Genomic DNA, 19,338 nt, shown 5'->3' with positions numbered 1-19,338 from the left:
TCTCTTTGTGGCCGTTGGCAGGATGGCTCAGTTTCTTCCCATGTGGGTCTCTGCATAGGGCAGCATGAGTGTCCTCACACCATGACACCTGGCTTCTCCCTGAGCAGCTGATTGCAGAGATCATGGGGCAGGGCCAGGAGAAAGCTGCAGTGCCTTTTAAGACATAGTCTTGGAAAGGACACACCGTCACTTCTTATCCTAGTTGTTAGAAGCAAGCCACTAAGTTCAGCCTGCACTCAAGGAGAGAGGAATTACACATACCTCTACCCCAATGGAGCAGTAGCAAAGAATTTATGGACATATCTTAAAAGCACCACATCCCAACTGGGGATGAAAGTAGGTCAACAGGGAGGTAGGTTTAATCTAGATAAGCTGAAAGATAGATTGCTATCAAAAACAGTTCTCCAAGATGTGCATAGCCAAACTGGGATAGAAGGCAAACTCCCCAAAGCTACCTGCTGGTTTTGAGAGGGGTGGTAAGACATGGCAATTCCCAGGAGTAGTAGAAAATAATATGCCTAACTACCAACAGCTCAAGTATGCTTATTTGCACATCCTAGACTTGGTGTCTGTAAGACTCAGTTACCACTTTTATTTTCCTGTAGCTAGGAATTAGCAAAAGGAACTGGGGCCTTCCAGCTGAGCCACTAAACCTGTCTTATTTGGAATGGGGATTGTCCAGCAAAGGGAGCAAACATGAATTAGATGTTAAGCTATTGAGCTGAAGAAAAGAAAGCAGTTCACATTTAGGTGAAATAGATGATGTTATCAGGAAGCCAGGTTCCCACCAGAGTCAGTGCTTGGTACCTGGTCTCTCCAGTCTCAACAGACTCAGGTCAGGTCTCTCACCCAGGAAGCAACCACTCAATAAAATAGGGAACATCTGAGAATTACAAATGTCTGTGCTTGATTGCTCCTCTAAATCCAGTGCATAGGTTAACCGTGCATGCCCATTTCTCCTGGGCTTCTTGATGGCAATGTGTTCTTAAATAACTGGTCTTGTGTCCATGCTGAAGACAAACTTACATGAAGTTTTTCAGTTTAAGACATTCTAGTGAATGGCTGCTATGTGTTTCTGGCACTCATTCCTAACCAAGTCTTTAGAGATTTCAGATGACCTTAAAGATGCAATATCTTTTTCTTTCTTTCTTTCTTTTTTTTTTTTTTCTGAGACAAGAGTTGCGCCCTGTCACCCAGGCTGGGGTGCTGGAGTGCAGTGGTGCGATCTCAGCTCACTGCAGCCTCTGCTTCCCAGGTTCAAGTGTTTCTCCTGCCTCAGCCTTCCGAGTAGCTGGGATTACAGGCATGTACCACTATGCCTGGCTAATTTTTATTTCTATATTTTTAGTAGAGATGGGGTTTCATCATGTTTGCCAGGCTGGTCTCGAACTCCTGGCCTCAAGTGATCCGCCCACCTCAGCCTCCCAAAGTGCTGGGATTACAGGTGTGAGCCACCGCGCCTGGCCAAAGATGCATATTCTTGTTTGGATTTATGCTCTGCCTCTTCCCAGCATTTTCTTATCTGTAGCCCTGCTTGCTTGAGAGTATACTTGGATAAGAAGTATTGCTGTTGAGGGAGCTATAATAAAAGGATACTTCTTCCAGAAGTAAAGAACTCATCTTTAGAGTACCTTTAAATGAATTTTGTTTCTCTTTCTTATTTTGAGGTAGATTGGTCTTCTCTTTTTTTGGGTTTCCAGCTGACTGGGACTCTCAGACCTTACCTTTCCAGCTCAAACATCATTAGTTAAATTCCTTCATTCTCATTAGAATGCAGCCTGCTGAGTATGTGGGTTTCACTGCCAGAGTCCATCATTTAGCCAGTATACATAGAGGAACCGCTTCGAATCAAGGCAACTGGTGAAGGGCTTAGCATGTTGGCAGCAATATCCCAGAGATTGAATCTGTTTGCATTTTCCTCATCTAGGATAACAGCTGCTTGAAGCCAGGGCTCTTAGCCCTTTGCATTCCCCTTGAGCGAGGAAGCCACACTGCCTTTCTGTGTCTGGTTCAGAGCTCTTCCTTCTTGGCATGTTTTCTGGACTACATGCACATGGGCAGCTACAGATTAATCTGCAAAACCTAGTCACTTACCTACCCATAATATCTGGGAAGGTGTGGTATTTGTTTTAAAGAAACATTGTTTCTTTGGGAGGGCAGTTTCTGTCTGGACTTTGAGGTGGACTTAGTTATCCCTACAGTTCTTTAACTCTCAGCTTTTAATAAAAGATGAAATCAGATATTGATGCAGTTGGGTCACAGTTCTTTAGAATGCTTCTACCCCAGGGCCGCTTCCTGTTCCTAGTCATGGTTTTCCAGTTTAGTAGTGGAGTTTCTTGAGGCTAACTTACAGAAATTTCTAACTGAAAACTTTAAGAGTTATTGATACTTGTTTTTTCAGTCAGTCACTTACATCACCTATCCTACTCTCTGGAATTTAAATTTCTCTAGGCTGGTCCTGGAAGTTGATAACCTTTTGGCAAAGCCTAGATTTAGGAGAAGGCTTATGAGTCCCTGTTCAGAGGGTCTGTGGATTCTCTTTGCTTATGGCTCTCTGCCTGCAGCCCTGGCAGACCATACTGTATGTCATGGATACCCAGTGGAAATATTACTGAGATGAAACACATTTCCAAGGGTATTTAAACTCTCACTCTGCCACCTTTCTAAGGGTGGGAGGCTGGCAGAGAGATGCTGCAATGCTTGATAATCATTTGGCCACATTGAAATTTCCAAAGGGAGCTCTTGCCAGTGCTTAAAACCAAAACTCCTGGACACTTAGAAAATTCCATGAATCTAGCACAAAATATCCATTCTTGCCCAAGTGTATCCCCTTTCTCTCCAGCTTAATCTTTTTTTTTTTTTTTTAAAGCCCAGGCCAAGGGTACTTTTAACTGGAAACCGGGGAGGAGGGAAGAACACTAGCAGGGAGCTAAGAGGCAGGTTGCTGGGTAAGCCATCCTGCTCCTACCTGGTGCCTGTATCTGCATTGCTGAGTGCCGTGCGCCAGTGCCTTTCCTTCATCTGCAGATGGAGCCCATCTCTTTCCACCTGGGTGAGGAGACCCTCTGCTACTCCAGGGGTAAACCTTAAAGAAGGTGTCTTGAAGAGCCCAAAGGACACTCACGTGCTAAGGTGTCCATTTTATGCATCTTTAAAATATTTTATTTAAAAAAAAAATAGCCCTGCCCTGTCTTAGTGCCACTAATGGCCCAGTTCCATCCATTCTGAATGGAAAAGCGGAGACTGCCAGCACTTTCCTTGGTCTTCCCTGTCTCCCATGATGTGTTGTTCCCTCATCCCTCCCATCCATTTCACCGTGTGTGGATGGATAGCAGAGGGCACCACGCAGTCCTTGAGGCAGTCCTGTGTGATTCCATGATCAGTTGTTTTTGTATTTTAACTATTCTTCCAAACCAGCAGATGTTTGGAAATTAAGGAAAAAATTAAATTCTCATCAATGGTTGCTGTTATAGTTAAATCAGTAAAGATCTTAAGTATCAACTTGGTGTTTTAATTTTTTTTAAATTTCTGGTGAAATCCTGCTAAGGTTAGTTCACATTTCAGGAGTTTCAGCTGGTGGGGGTGATGGGCAGAGGTAAGAGGCAGTTGGCTCTTTATCTGTCAGTTCTCCACACTTGCGGAGCATGCACTTTGTCAATGTGGACCTGTGTATGCAAAGGAAATGGTGGGACTCTCAGGGAGCATGACCCTGGTCCTGTGCTCAGGAGCTTGCAGGTGAACATGTATGTGCTGGGCTGACGGCACCCAAGCATGTCCTTCTCTTAAGTGCCAGCCCTGAGGAAGCCCAAACAACTTTTCCTTTCTCAGAAGAGGGGCTGCCTGTGCCCCTGGGAGCACTGGTTAGGCGTCCATCATGCCTGTTACCTCAAACCAAGCTGTGCTGCATGAGCGTCAGATTCCCTGCTGTTAACTAATCCAGTGGGTTTCATGTATTAGTCCTGAGAATAAGAATTCTTTCACGTGCACAGAGGTCCACAGAATAAAGCTGGACTGGAGGAAGCTTTCCCATCGGAACTGTCTAGGGGTTTAGGGCACAGGCTTTGGAGTCAGGCAGCTTCAGTTCCAGCTGTGCTGCTTAGTAGCCGAATTACCCAGCAGAATTCTTATTTTACAAGCCTCAGTTTTCTCTAAAATAAGGTTAAGAAACAACTTTTCTAGGTGGTTGTCAGGCCCAGTTGATGTCATAAAGAGCCCAGTGCCTAGTGTACTCAGCTCAGTAAACAGTATTTAAGGGACTCAAGCACAGCCCGGTTGACATGGACACCCAGAGATTATTCAGCCCCTTCTCCTCTTCCCTCCAAGTGTGTAAGTTTAGGAATGGAACAGGTTTGAGCACTGCAGCTACCACCTACTCATGGAACCTATAGAAGGACTAAAGGATCTCTTTAAGGGAAGATGGGACCAAAACCTTAAAAGCGCTTTCCTACATCCTTTACTCTGCCCTAAAGGCAATTAGGATAGGTAAGGATCTTACTGCTAATGCAAAGGAAGACTTTTTTTTTTTTGAGACTGAATCTCGCTCTGTTGCCCAGGCTGGAGTGCAGTGGTGCGACCTCGGCTCACTGTAACCCCCCGCTTCCTGGGGGGGTTCCTGATTCTCCTGCCTCAGCCTCCTGAGTAGCTGGGATTACAGGCACGTGCTGCCATGCCCGGCTAATTTTTGTATTTTTAGTAGAGATGGGGTTTCACCATGTTGGTCAGGCTGGTCTCAAACTCCACACCTCGTGATCCACCTGCCTCAGCCTCCCAAAGTGCTGGGATTACAGGCATGAGCCACCGCGCCGGCCCGAAAAGGAAGACTTAAAGATGGAGACAAACCCCAGGTTAGGGGTGCTATCCCAGGGTCACAGCCACTCCCCACATCTCTATGGATCCCGTGTTTCTGTTTCTTAAAATGTTTCTAATTTCTCCAGGCTTACCTACTGCCAGGCCCACCCACTTCCTCAGCCAAGGAGTGTAATGTGTCCAATTTTTCCCACTCACAACTGACTTGGCACTTCTTCAGAGCAAGTTAAAATAACTCTTGAGTGCTCTTAAAACCCTAGGTTCAGTCCAGGTGCAGTGGCTCACAGCTGTAATCTCAACACATTGTGAGGCCAACACAGGACAAGAGCTTGAGCCCAGAAGTTGGAGACCAGCCTTGGCAACATGGCAAGACCCTGTCTTGACAAAAAACAATCTAAAAAATTAGTTGGGTATGATGGTGCATGCTTGCAGTCCCAGCTACTTGGGAGGCTGAAGTAGGAGGATTGCTTGAGTCCAGGATGGCAAGACTGCAGTGAGCCATGATTGTGCCACTGCACTCCAGTCTGGTTGACAGCAAGATCCTATATCAAAACAACAGAAAACATCCCAGGTTCAGACAGGACACAATTCTCCAAGGTAGTATTTAAAGTGACTTATAGAGCCTTCAGCAAGCACATGGCCTAGAGCATGGAGCTATTCCCTAGGCTCGGGTAGGTAGGCTTTGCCCCAGTGACTTCTGTCCAGGCAACAGAATGACTCTGCTGCTGACGTAGCAAACACTGAGCTTTCAGCAGGGGTCAGCAAAACACAGAGTTTCACTACTTTGTGCACTACTTTTATTTGACATGAGGCAATGCCCTGTCGTCAAGGGTTTGTTCTTGGAGTCAATAGAGCTGACTGTAAACACTCCCACAAGCTGTAGCTACAAATAGCTTGACCTTTCGCTCTCTGGCACCAGCCATGTAAGAAAGTCCTGGGGTGGGATGTTCACTTCTAAGAACTAGTTCAGTAGTGTAATTGGGTTCAAATGTTTGGTTCTAAAGGCTAAGGCTTGGATCCCAAGATAGGTGAGCACAAACCTCTAGTTGCTGTTAAGCAGTAAGTGCCCGTAGGGCTCAAGAGACCAGAGCTCAGCTCTTGGCCCTGCCACTCCTAGCTGTGTGGTCAGGCCCTGAGGCCTCCCTGGGGTCTCATTTAGGAATGGGGATCAGACAAGCTGACCTCACAAGGTTGTCCCTGCTCTGCTGTTCTGTATATGGGCAGATGCAGAATCCTGTTGATTCTGAATTGTTGGATCTGGGCAGTCTATTTCTAGTCCAGGCAGTGAACAGCTGGATCAGCTTTGTTGTGGAATCAAGGCACTGAGGTTTCTCAAGCCCAGGCCTGGCTCCAGCAAATCCAGCCCCTTTCTGGGCCATGACTATGGTGTTGACTCAGCCAAAGCCTCAGTTGAGTTCGTCTGAGCTCAGCAGGGTTCACAAATGATTGGAATCATTTTCTTTAGCATAAGTGGGTAGGCTTCTTGGGAAAGCAGAATGGGGTAGATATACTGTGGGCTCACATTCCCAATAAAGTGGCCCCTTTGCTCCATGAAACTACAAAAAAAGTGCCCCTGCTTTGGCAATGCTCAATGAGATCAAGCTGTTAAGAGCAGAATTGCTTCTTTTGTTTGTTTTATTTAAACAGAGACAGGTTCTCACTATGTTGCCCAGGCTGGTCTTGAACTACTGGACTCAAGTGATCTTCCCATCTCAGCCTCCCAAAGTGCTGGGATTACAGGCATGAGCCACTGCACCCAGCCAGAATTGCTGCCTTTGAGGTCTTTTTACCTGGAAGATAACTGTGGTCAGGGGTTTTTGGGGATAGAGCTGCCTCACTCAGGCTCCTTTTGCTGTGCTGCCCATGTGGAACCTGAAATTAAGTCCGTCTTAGAACCCTGAGTAACAAAAGAGCCGATAAAGGTTTGATTAAGGGCATGTGGCAGGGACTGGGTTTAGCAGGCTTTATAAGCTTTAGAGGGAGATAGGGATAAGGTAGCCCTTCCTATTCAGTCTACAGCTTAAAGCACATGGCTCTTCTGAGCCTGACAACAGACATTTAATATGAATGCATTAGGATTCACCAGCGTTCCTTTTACAAGTGGAGACTGGACAGTGAATTGCTCACCTGAGGTCACACAGCTTCCAGTGGCTGAGCTGTGACCATAGAGCAAGTATCTTGCCACCCAGGGCAAGGCCTTCACCACTGCTGGATAGGAAGCTCAGAGGCCTCATTAATAGCACACATTGAGAGACTGAGGTGGATTGTAACCAACTTTAACAGACTCAGGTTGTATCTGCTGAAGCAGACTGACGCAGGGATGTCTTCTGTAACCCAACATGGCCGGTCCTCTTGGATGAGTTCCTGCCTCTGCCTTCACGGGCACCAGCTGGCCCAGGAGAACTAGACAATGGCTTTATTGTTGTACAGCTTATTAGCAGAGAACCACTCCAGTGAGCCTCTGGACAAGGCCAGTAGATTGCCACTGGCCAGCCAGAAAGCTGTGGGGCTCCCCCAACGCAGCCCGAGGCAATGAGATTGATGGACTCTTTTTAATCTCTACAGTGATCCTTAATCTTTGGGGAGGGGGACAGGTCACACACAGACTACTTTGGAGAATACATGAAAGCTATAGGTGACTTCATCCCACCTCCAAAATACATGCACATATGTCTCAACTTTCACATACAGTTTCGGGGGGTTCACAGGTTTTTAAAAAATCCAGTAAAGAACTCATGCACTTGTGCTTTTCCTCGCCACTGTCTTTTCAGTAAAGAGAACATCCAGCAGGCCCCCTGCACAGGCTTCTTCCTCCCTCTTCCTGACAGCGGCCTCTGTGCTTGGCGAGACTCCACTGAGCCCTTCATTTACAGAGTGGGCAGCCCCTCCTCTTCAGTTCTGGTGGGCAGAGCAACTTTGCCCCTCTCTTTCTCCTTACTGGATTAGATGGTTATCATGTCTTCCAGGAGTTTCCCAGCCTTCCAGAGTGCAGGCAAATCCAGTCTCCCTCCAGGATGTCATCAGAGGCACCCACATTCTTCCACGATCATGTCTTTATGGTGATCTAGGAGCACTCTGCCATTATCCACATACAGCATGCTCAGCGGCTTGGTCTTCACTGGGGCACAGCAAGTGGAAGGGACTCGGTGGGGCTGGTAACGTTTCAGCAGACTCTGTAAAGGAAAGGAAGGGAGTGTCAATTCACATCCTGATGGGCAGGTCAGAATAGTAGTATTTCTGGGTAAAGAGTAAAAAAGTTATGGAGTTAAAGTCAGTTCCTGAGTGCAAAAATAGCAGAAAATTATTTTCATAAAGGAATTAGCTTGCCAATATATCATGAACTCTAATGTCTAAACTACCTTTAGCTCTGTGCTTGTTTTGTGAAAACAGCCTTTAAACAGATTCAAAAAATTACATGTATCTGGGTAGAGTAGTAGCTAATTTTTTTTTTTAAGTGGTAGCTAATTTTTATGTTCTCCTATTATTCTAGTGTAAAGGGAATACCATTTTTTTTTTCTTTTTTGAGATGGTCTTGCTCTGTTGCCCAGGCTGGAGTGCAGTGGTGTGATCACAGTTCACTGCATCCTCAACCTCCTGGGCTCAGGTGATCCTCCCACCTCAGCCTCCTGAGTAGCTGGGACTACAGGTGCATGCCACCATGCCTGGCTAATTTTTGTATTTTTTGTAGAAATAGGGTTTCGGCATGTTGCCCAGGCTGGTCTTGACCTCTTGGGCTCAAGCGATCCACCCACCTCAGCCTCCCAAAATGCTGGAATTACATGAGTGAGCCACCGTGCCCGGCTGTGAATACCAATTTTTAAAATATTCCAAGAAACTCCTGGTTTAGTTCTAGAAATATGAAGCAGAATAGTTAGTCATGTGGAAATTCTTATGAGATTTGCTGTCAGCCAGAGAAGGACAGAGAGAGTCAATAGGAGGAAAGGAACAATCCCTTGGCGTTTTGGAACCAGGGCCTGTCCCTGTGGTCTAGTAACATCTTTTTAGATCAGAGTGTCAGAGTTGGCAATTGGGACTGTCTGGGTCTTTGTGGTGCTCCAGGTGGGCGATGAAAATCAGCGGGCCTGGGTGAGGCTCAGGACAGATCCTCGGAAGCTCTAGTACCCCCAGCGACTCCCTTGCATGACCTCAGCCCATGTGCTCATGCTCCCCAGAGACCCTGAATCCCGCCTGAGGCTTGGCATGGAGGATATACTGCAAGTCCAAGAGATTCTCATTCCAGACTTCATGGAGTAAAATGAAAACATTTTGGTCCCATATGACCTTGGACAGCAGGGCAGGGCCACCTGTAACATCAGATCCACCATATTAGGTTATATTTTCTGTTCTCTCCATCTTCTTCTCTTTCCTAACTCACCAGCTCTGTTCTTCCTCCACCACCTCCTAGACCTTAGGCTGACTAGTGGCACCAAGTGGCAGCCTCTGGCTTTGTCTACTTCTTTTTCTTGTTTTTGAGATGGAGTTTCGCTCCTGTTGCCCAGGCTGGAGTGCAATGGCATGATCTCGGCTCACTGCAATCTCTGCCTCCCGGGTTCAAGTGATTCTCCTGCCTCAGCCTCCCGAGTAGCTGGGATTACAGGCACGTGCCACAACACCCGGCTGATTTTTGTATTTTTAGTAGAGACGGGGTGTCACCATGTTGGTCAGGCTGGTCTCGAACTCGTGACCTCAGGTGATCCACCCACCTCAGCCTCCCAAAGTGTTGGGATTTCAGGCATGTGCCACCGCGCCTGGCTGGCCTTGTCTACTTCTGTAGAATGGGTAGTCAATTCTCAACCAAAATACTGTGGCTGGAACAGTGTGATTCCAACCGTGGCCCCATAATGCAGCCAAACATGCCTGTTACCTACCAACTGCTTTACATGCCATGTGCATGTCATCTCATTAACCCTACAGCATCCCTCTGAAATATGGCATTGCCCTCCTCATCTTACAGGTGGAAAAACTGAAGCTTGAGAGAATAAGCAACCTAAACAGTATCACACAGCTAATGAGGAGTCAAATGCAGGCCTGCCTGTCCCCAAAGTCCAGATTCTTCCTTTCCTAGAATGTCAGGGCTAGGGAAGTGCTGAGACCTTCTGGTCTACCCCCACCCCCTAATTTTATGAAAGACAAGCATAAAGTCCCAGGGAAACAATGTGTTCAAGGCTACCCAATGACGCATGACCCCATACAGGCTCTATAAGGATGTTACACTCGGTCATCTCTACATCCCTGGTACCTAGCACAGGATCTGGCACATTGGAGGTGCTTGAGTAACTGTGAATACAGGAACATAGTCATTTAATAGTAAAGCTAGAGCCCTGTCCCCCAAGGCCAGCTTACTGCCTCCCCTCACCCTCACACCTGGCATCCCACCTGGATGTATGCATGGTTGGTCGGATGAAACTCCTCCCCGACAGGATTAGGACACTCGCCCTCGCAGCGATAGGCGTTGTACTGCTTGGGGTAGATGATCCAGGAGCCCCATCCGATCAGGTTGAAGTCCACCTGGAACTTGACCTTCCGACACAGTTGACTTCTGTCTGGCAAGTGATGTCGACGGTGCCTCTTGCCCCACTCCCAGGACAGCTGTCCCTCCTGGGCCCGCCAGGAGCTCTCAGCTTCCCACAGCAAGGTGGACCCACCCAGCCGCCTCTGCTCCTGCGAGAGGTTGGAGTAGAGCATAAGGAGCACATTGGTGGCAGGCGGTGTGGGGGGCTGCGGCCAGCACTCTCCAGCTACCCTGGACATCTGCTTCTCCAGGGCCCCAGGGCGCTTCAGCCACTTGGAGAGAGGCCTGGTCACCTCCAAAACCATGCTGCCCAAGGAAAAGGTGACCTGGGACAAAGTGACAGTGAATAGGTCCATCTGAAACCGCTCTAAGCAGCTGTCTGAAGCCTGCTCTGTGTCGGGCTTTGGCTGGTGGAAAATCTCAATGGCAAGTGAGCCCTCAGTGGGGAGGTCCACGGGGCTGGACAGCTGCAGCCGGAGCTCAGCCCATGCCAGATCCTCTTGTTGGCTCAGGAAGGAGAAGTCAAAAGCAAACGTCCAGTTCTGCCCATCCACCTCCACATCTGGGTAGGAGAAAACCAAGAAGGAAGGAGGGTGAGTGAGGGCCTCCCCCAGCCTCAGTCAGCGTCACAACCACCATAGCTCTTGCTGGAGGCCTTACCTTATATAGAATTACCTTCGAATTCTCACCCCAACTCTATGGGTTGGTAAGATTTTCGAGTCCCTTTTAGAGATGAGGAAAACTGAGGCTCAGTGTGGTTAAAAGATCTGACCAAGGTGTCATTCTTGGAAGGTGGCAGAGCCAAGAGTAAACCTGGATTCGCCCAACTGCCAAGCCCAGACTCCGAATTACTGTTCTTCCAGTCCCCCTTCCAAGATAACTTGCACAGCCAGAGGACAGTCAGTAAAAATGTGATGAGTTGCATGTCCCCCTCCCCTGTCTCCTCCCGTACATAAAGTCTGACCAACATGGAGAAACCCCGTCTCTATTAAAAATACAAAATTAGCTGGGCGTGGTGGTTTGCGCCTGTAATCCCAGCCACTCGAGAATCATTTGAACCCGGGAGGCAGAGGTTGCAGTGAGCCAAGACAGTGCCATTGCACTCCAGCCTGCACAACAAGAGTGAAACTCTGTCTCAAAAAAAAAAAAAAGAGTGGCTTGTTTTACAGACACATTGAGCTAGATGTGAATATCATGGAAAAGCTCAGAGCTCTCAGGGAGCCACAGGCAATAGAAGCCAAAGACTGGTCAGTCACCCTCTACCCACCCCCCAGTTCCTAAGAGTTTTTGGCAACCTTACAAATAGGTTTCTAAAGGCTTTCTAGGCATGGCTACCCACCTACAGGATGCTCGCCCATTCCTGTCCCAGGTCATTCACACACCTGGGGCACACAGCAATCACATGCACCCAGAAGCTTCCAGAAGGCTGAAAGTGGGAGTTGCCCCTTTACAATACAAGGTGGATTATTTCCCAAAGAAATTCACTTTCTCTCTGATCAAAGATGCTCTATGAGACAACAGATGAATAAACTGTTAGATGCCCAGACTGGACCTACATCAGAGATCATCACCCAGAAGACACACACACCCAGCCCTGTTCCACACACCCAAGACAACCAAACCCAAGCTGGATGACAAGGAGTAGGGGAGCACACTCCATTTATTCTGGTCCTGGATTGATTTTCCCTGATGTCTGGGAATAGCACAGATTTGTGGATTTTCAGGTGACTTAATAGTGATGCCGGGCGCGGTGGCTCACGCCTGTAATCCCAGCACTTTGGGAGGCCAAGGCGGGTGGATCACCTGAGGTCAGGAGTTCGAAACCAGCCTGACCAACATGGAGAAACCCCGTCTCTACTAAAAATACAAAATTAGCCGGGTGTGGTGGCTCACGCCTAATCCCAGCTACTCAGGAAGGCTGAGGCAGGAGAATTGCTTGAACCCAGGAGGTGGAGGTTGTGGTGAGCCAGGATCGCGCCACTGAACTCCAGCCTGGGCAACAAGAGCGAAACTCTGTCTCAACAACAACAACAACAAACATAGTAATGAACTTTCTTCAAGCTCAGTTTCCTCTTCTTTGCGATGGGAATAATGCTGTACCACCCTCTCTGATTATCACAAGGACCCAGAGAAATAAAGAGGTTTGAAGGTTTATTGCTAAATAAAAGTTGGGGTTATTCATTAGAAATAAGACAGGGCATTTGTAACTCTTTGTGAATAGACTCTGGAGGTAGTGATGATCTCTAATGTAGGTCCAGGCTGGCTGCATAACAGTTTATTCATTGACTGCTTCCTTGAGCATCTTTGGTCAGAGAGGAAGTGAATTTCTCTGGGAAATCCAGCTTGTATTGTAAAGGGGTCACTCCCAATCTCAGCCTCATGGCAGCTTCTCCCAGCCTATCTCCAGCAGCTCTTTTTCACTTAATTTCCACTTCCCTCCTCATTAGCACCTACAGGAGGCAATAACCGGCCCCTGACTAGCAGCTTTCCCCAGAAGTGTGGGGAGGAGGCTAACATTACTCAGCACCCACTGCTGCCACCTGTACCTGGAGGATTCGGGTGGTGAGTTTAAAAACACTTTATCTTGGCCAGGTGCGGTGGGTCACTCCTATAATCCCAGCATTTTGGGAGGCTGAGGTGGGTGGATCACTTGAGGTCAGAAGTTCGAGACCAGCCTGATCAACATGGTGAAACCCTGTCTCTACTAAAAAAAAAAATACAAAATTAGCCAGGCATGGTGGTGCACACCTGTAATCCCAGCTACTTGAGAGGCAAAGGCAGGAGAATCACTTGAACCCAGGAGGTGGAGGTTGCAGTGAGCTGAGATTGCGCCATTGCACTCCAGCCTGGGTGACAAAAAGCAAAACTCTGTCTCGAAAAAAGAAAAACTTTATCTCAACTCTTTTAGAAGGCACTCCTGCTTAATGGTTAAGAGCAGGGGCCCCCAAGTCTCCCCATGATGGCTCAAATTCTGTCACTTGCTGTTTGACTTTGGTCAGGCTACTTTCCTTCTCTGAGCCTCAGTTTCCCTCTCTGTAAAAGGGAGATGGTAAAAGTAGCCACCTCACAGGGGTGTTAGGATTAACTGAGATAATTCATGTAATGTGCCATGCCCAGCACAACCAAAGTTCAATAAACATTGGCCATCATCAGCTGCCTCATTATTGCCCAGGTCCGAGAGTTAGAAATGAAGGTGTCCGGACAGGCCACAAGGGCCTGGACAGGGGTGCAAAGTTTCCTATGAACAGGATGGGCAGTGGGAAAGGCTGGGTAGGGAAGAGGCTGCTCCTTCCTGCTGAAAGAAGTCTGTGACTCCACCACCCTTCCTACCTTCTCCCACTGCTGCCAGGGTGCCCTGGAACAGGGCTGATAGGTTCTCTGGTTCATCTTAGAATAAGGGTTCTAATATTGTGGGTGTCACTGGTGCCTGATGCAAGGTAGGAATGTTCTCAGAAAAAAACAAACACATCCAAATACAACAAATGTGATTTTAAGGTGGGTATGAGGAAGGGGTTCATGGACACCCAAAAACCCATTCATATGCTGAATGCAGACTTAGCCACACAGATGCCCCTGATGTCCTCTCCTGGCCCACCTCCAGTTCTTTTTTTTGAGATGGAGTCTCGCTCTGTGGCCAGGCTCGAGTGCAGTGGTGCGATCTCAGCTCACTGCAGCCTCCACCTCCTGGGTTCAAGTGATTCTCCTGCCTCACCCTCCCGAGTAGCTGGGACTACAGGTGTGCGCCACCATGCCCAGCTAATTTTTGTATTTTTAGTAAAGACAGGGTTTCATCATGTTGGGCAGGACAGTCTTGATCTCTTGACCTCATGATCCGACCACCTCGGCCTCCCGAAGTGCTGGGTTACAGGCGTAAGCCACTGTGCCCGGCCCCACCTCCAGTTCTGAAGAAGAAAGTGGCTCACACCCTTGGGTTCCCTTCCAGTCACCGACACCGCCGTCCCCAGACAGGGCTGTGAGGCACGGCTGTAAGGACCTGACACTGAGCACCCACTCTACATTTTCATAAATTATAAGGGTCGTTACCATCAGTGGCTTCCCGTGTGCCAAGTGTTTCACAGGCATTCTCTAAATCTCCTCACTGTTCCTCTCATCTCACCACTTGCAGATGAGAAAACTGAAGGTCCAAGGTGAAGGTTAAACGGCAACAGATACAGATGTAAACCCAATTGGACTCCAACATCCCTTTCATGCAACTGCGGTGCAGCTTATTCTAAATAAACCCAAGATGGAAGGAGTGGGGCCAGGACATCCCTTCTCCTCCAGTCTCCCTCCAGGCGGGCTCTTCCCACTGCTCTTAGAAAATGAGGCCAATTCACAACGTAACTGTGCCACATGCCGCTGTACACTAAAAAACAGTGTTTAGGCCGGTCGCGGTGGCTCACGCCTGTAATCCCAACACCTTGGGAGGCCGAGGCAGGCGGATCACGAGACCAGGCGAGACCAGCCTGGCCAATATGGTGAAACTCTGTCTCTACTAAAAATATTAAAAAATAGCTGGGCGCGGTGGCGCGCCTGTAGTCTCAGTTACTCGGGAGGCTGAGGCAGGAGAATTCCTTGAACCTGGGAGGCGGAGGTTGCAGTGGGCCGAAATCGTGTCACTGCACTCCAGCCTGGGCAACAGAGGGAGACTCTGTTTCAAAGAAAAAACAAACAAACAAAAAAACAGTGTTTAGCTGAAAGAGAGCAGTCTCCTAATTTACAGAAGGGAAGGCAGATAAACCAAGACGCGCCAGGGACAACAGGGAATCAGGAATCAGGATTTGAGGCCTAGAACCCAGTTTTCCAGATGCCTGTCCATCACCGCACACATCTCGAACTTTCCAGAAGGGAGTGAACTGGAAAAGCGCTCCCTCCCTTCTTTGCCCCCTCCCTTCCCCGGCCGCTTTTCGGTGGAGGGGCCGAGCACTCCAGCAAATTTCTCATTGCCCCGCCCCCGAGGGTGTCCCCTGGTCTGGCTGGTCCCCAGATGACCCTTCCGGAGAGGGTCACCGGCTGTCTGACCCCAGGCGCGGGAGCGAAGGGCCCCCGGCACCAGGTCACAAAGGGGCGGGCAGGCGGCAGGTCGGATCAGATTAGCGTTTGTGGATTGCGCCCCGGCCCCAGGGAGGGCCGTCTGGCCCCCCCAGGCGGAGGGAGGCGTGGGCGGCCGCGGCTGCCCAGGCGGCGGAATGTGGATTGAGGCGCGGAAGGGGCTCCCTCTCTTTAGCACCCACCTGCTCGCCGCGCTGCGTGCCCAGAACGCGCTGCCAGGTCCTCGAGGGCGATACCCTCAGATCCCTGCCGTCCTTGACACCCACTCCCCTGCAAATCATGGCCCCGAACCCGGGGTTAAGCGAGACACTTGACACTTCCCTGGCGCGGCTGGAGGACCCAAGGCTGCCACAGTTCGCGACTTCGGGACAGCCCATCTCCGGGCCGTGAGCCCGAATCCCCGATGTTACCAGCTCAGCTGCCGATACTCCCGACGTCACACCCCGGGACCCATTCACCCTCACTCGCAGAAAGAAAAAAAAATCGCCAAGACCAAACCATTACAGTAATACCAACGACCGTTGACTGTGGCTGTGCCGGGTACTGCGCTGAGCGTTTCGCGCGCATTGTCATCTCGCGCTTTCCACAGTCTGATAGGCGAGGTGTTATTTATTACACCTATCCTACAGATGCGCAGACCCAGGCGCCGGGATAAGCAACTTCACAAGACTGTGGAGATTAGGAGCTCCAACCTTCCGCGCTGCGCTCCGCGCAGTCCCAAACCAAAACCCAGAGACAATGGTCCCCGTCGAGGACACACCCTGAACGCTAGAATCCCTTCCCGACTCGGCCGTGGATACGCCCCCAGCCACCAACGCTGCACCCCGAGCCTGCTGACGCGGAGACACCCGCAGAGCTAGGCCCTGGGCTCGGGACGCCCGGGCGGCTGCAAACCCGGCTCGGAGCCGCAGCCCCCAACCCAGAGCACTTCCCGAGTCCGCTGGCTGGACGCGGCGGAGGCGCCCCGGGGGTGCCCAGCAGGGCGCGGCACGCGGCACAGCCTACCTTGTGCCTGTAGGCTGCGGATGATGTCTGCCCTCGGCAGCGGGTCGCGGTAGAGGCCCAGCATGTACGCCAGAGGGGATGGCGACGAGGGCTGCCCCCGCGTACGCAGGAGCGCAGTGGCCACCGTCGCAGCACCCGCCTGGAGTAGGGCCCACCAGGCGTGCAGGAGGAAGGGCAGGCAGTGGGCGTGCATGGTGGGCTGGCCAGGCCCTGAAAGCAGCACCTCCAGCCCTTATATCCTGGGCCTCAGCAGCCGCCCCGCCCCCACCTTTCCTCCCTCTGGGGAAGCTTTAAGATCATATAACCCCCCTCCGGAGGGTGGGGGGCAGAGAGACCTCCTGCTGGGGATGGGCGAGACCTGAGCCTGGTGCGGAGGAGGCCCGCAAAGCTGGCGGAGGACCTAGTTCCAGGGACGGGATCTAGGGCTAGTTCCAGGGACGGGATCTAGGGCTCCTGGTTTGCCCGGTCTGGACACCCTGGCACCCTGCTCCTCTAGGTACCAAAGGCCTTGATGCTGAGACAGAGCAGGCTTGTCCCGGCAGATTCCCAGGTCAGAACTGCGACTTCCTTACTCGACCTCACCTGGGATCCCTGCCCAATCCTCTCCACTCAGGCTGCAAATGGACCGCAGGCTCCTCAAGAAGCAGGAAGAGAATGCCGAGGGATCCTCGCGGCTCTCAGGCAGACTTTGACACAATCTAGCCGGCGCAGCCTCCCTGGCCACTGTCTAGATGGCCTCGGGGAGCACCCCTGGCCCTACCAAATACTGAAGTGCTTTCCTGGGGAAGACAGAAGGCAGGAGGGACCAGGACGATGACTTCTCCACCTGAAAAGGGAGTGTTCAGCAGAAGCTGGAGCCAGATGGAGCCAACGGGGTGATCCTGGTTCATCAGGCTCTTCCCCGACAGGCAGACATCACCCCAGTGATTTCAGGAGGAAAGGTGTTACCCTTGTTGCCCACATCCCCCAATCCCTGCCTGGTGTGGCAGGGCCACAGAAGACCTGGGTGTCGGCTCAGGGCCACTCACTTTGATCTCTGGGCCCAGCTTTCCTTATTTGCACAAGAGTGATCTTGTCTGGCCTCCTCCCTTCCAGGTGCAAAGTCAAGTCAGGGCTGGAATGACTTTTAAAGAAATGTAAATCCCTGCCCCAGTGTCTGGCCCCATCCGTTTTCCTTTACACCTGAGGGCTCTTTCTCTTCTTAGCTCCCCCCACCTACCTAGCCTTGACAAGCACTTAGCTGCTAGCCAACACTTACTGAACACTTACTAAGCGCCAGGCATAGTGCTAAGTGCTCTATACACCTGACTTCTTTCACAGGATGCCTCTAGCTCAAAAGAACCATAGGCTGCTGACCGGGCACGGTGGCTCACACCTGTAATTTCAGCACTTAGGGAGGATGAGGCTGGCAGATTGCCTGAGCTCAGGAGTTCAAGACCAGCCTGGTCAACATGGTGAAACCCTGTCTCTACCCAAAAATACAAAAATGAGCCAGGCATTTTTGTGGTGTGTGCCTGTAGTCCCAGCTCCTCTGGAGGCTGAAGTGGGAGGATTGCTTGAGCCTGGGAGGCGAAGGTTGCAATAAGCCAAGATCGGGCCACTGCACTCCAATCTGGGCAACCGAGTGAGACCCTGTCTCAAAAAACAAAACAACAACAACAACAACAACAACAACAACAACAACAACAAAAGAACCATAGGCTGCGACCTGAGCAGGTTGTTAGAAAATGGAGAAAGGCCCAGCAGGCTCAACTAGGAGCTCCAAGCCTTTGTCCTCTGTCTTAGGGGAGGAGGCTGTCCCATGTAGCTGGAGGCCTCATCTAAGATTCAGGAGACCTGGGCTGTCCACCACATGAGCCCTGGACAGTCTGTTAGTTTCCTAAAGCTGGAAATGTCTTGTTCATCCTGCTGTCACACAGTATATACCATCATCATCGTTGGAACTCAAAAAATCTGTGTTAAGTAAATAATTCAGGCCAGGTGTGGTGGTTCATGCCTGTAATCCCAACACATGGGAGGCCAAGGCTGGAGGATAGCTTGAGGCCAGGAGTTTGAGACCAGTCTGGTCAACATAGCAAGACCCTCTTTAAAAAAATAAAAATAAAAACAAGTAAATAATTCAGTGAGGCCAGACGCAGTGGCTCACGCCTGTAATCCTAGCACTTTGGGAGGCTGAGGTGGGAAGATCACCTGAGGTCGGGGGTTCGAGACCAGCTTGACCAACATGGAGAAACCCTGTCTCTACCAAAAATACAAAATTAGCTGGGCGTGGTGGCACATGCCTGTAATCCCAGCTACTCGGGAGGCTGAGGCAGGAGCATCGCTTGAACCCAGGAGGCGGAGGTTGCAGTGGGTCAAGATTGCGCCATTGCACTCCAGCCTGGGCAACAAGAGTGAAACTCCGTCTCAAAAAAATTAAAAAAAAATTCAGTGAATGGCACTATGTCTGAACTCGCCTGAAGATACACATCACCTTGGTGTTTGTTAAACTGTTGACTCCCTTTTTTTTTTTTTTTTTGAGATGTAGTTTTGCTCTTGTCGCCCAGGCTAGAGTGCAATGGCACGACCTTGGCTCACTGCAACCTCTGCCTCCCTGGTTCAAGCAATTCTTCTGCTTCAGCCTCCCGAGTAGGTGGGATTACAGGTCCCCACCACCATGCCCGGCTAAAATTTGTATTTTTATTAGAGATGGGGTTTTGCTATGTTGCCCAGGCTGGTCTTAAACACCTGACCTCAGGCGATCCACCCGCCTCAGCCTCCCAAAGTGCTGGGATTACAGGCGTGAGCCACTGCGCCCGGCCAAACTATTGATTCTCAAGTCCAGACCCAGACCTTCGGATTTAGAATTTGGTGAGAGGGCATGGTCATCTACATATTTCACAAGCACTCCAGTGATACTTTTTTCTTTTTTTTTTTTGAGACAGGGTCTCACTTTGTCACCCAGGCTAGAGTGCAGTTACACA

The 19,338-nt window shown here is 50.0% G+C and overlaps 1 protein-coding gene across 2 annotated transcripts; it reads right to left on the bottom strand.

Moving 5' to 3' along the window:
* Positions 1–2,826: 2,826 nt before the first annotated feature.
* NODAL (nodal growth differentiation factor) lies at positions 2,827–17,352 on the bottom strand. Of its 2 annotated transcripts, none has more exons than XM_019034982.4 (3): positions 16,958–17,352; positions 10,183–10,880; positions 2,827–7,979 (listed from the first exon to the last, which is right to left on the bottom strand). In XM_019034982.4, the coding sequence occupies exons 2-3, from the start codon at positions 10,672–10,674 to the stop codon at positions 7,827–7,829; spliced, it is 645 nt and encodes a 214-aa protein (XP_018890527.1). In that variant the 5' UTR covers positions 10,675–10,880; positions 16,958–17,352; the 3' UTR covers positions 2,827–7,826. The 2 variants fall into 2 exon arrangements, with proteins under 2 accessions (XP_018890527.1, XP_004049593.2); XM_004049545.5 differs by lacking the exon at positions 16,958–17,352 and adding an exon at positions 16,376–16,661.
* Positions 17,353–19,338: the final 1,986 nt, after the last annotated feature.

The sequence above is a fragment of the Gorilla gorilla genome, chromosome 8, assembly GCF_029281585.2.
Source record: "Gorilla gorilla gorilla isolate KB3781 chromosome 8, NHGRI_mGorGor1-v2.1_pri, whole genome shotgun sequence".
Classification (NCBI taxonomy): domain Eukaryota; kingdom Metazoa; phylum Chordata; class Mammalia; order Primates; family Hominidae; genus Gorilla; species Gorilla gorilla.
This window is presented reverse-complemented; position numbering and strand designations above follow the sequence as displayed.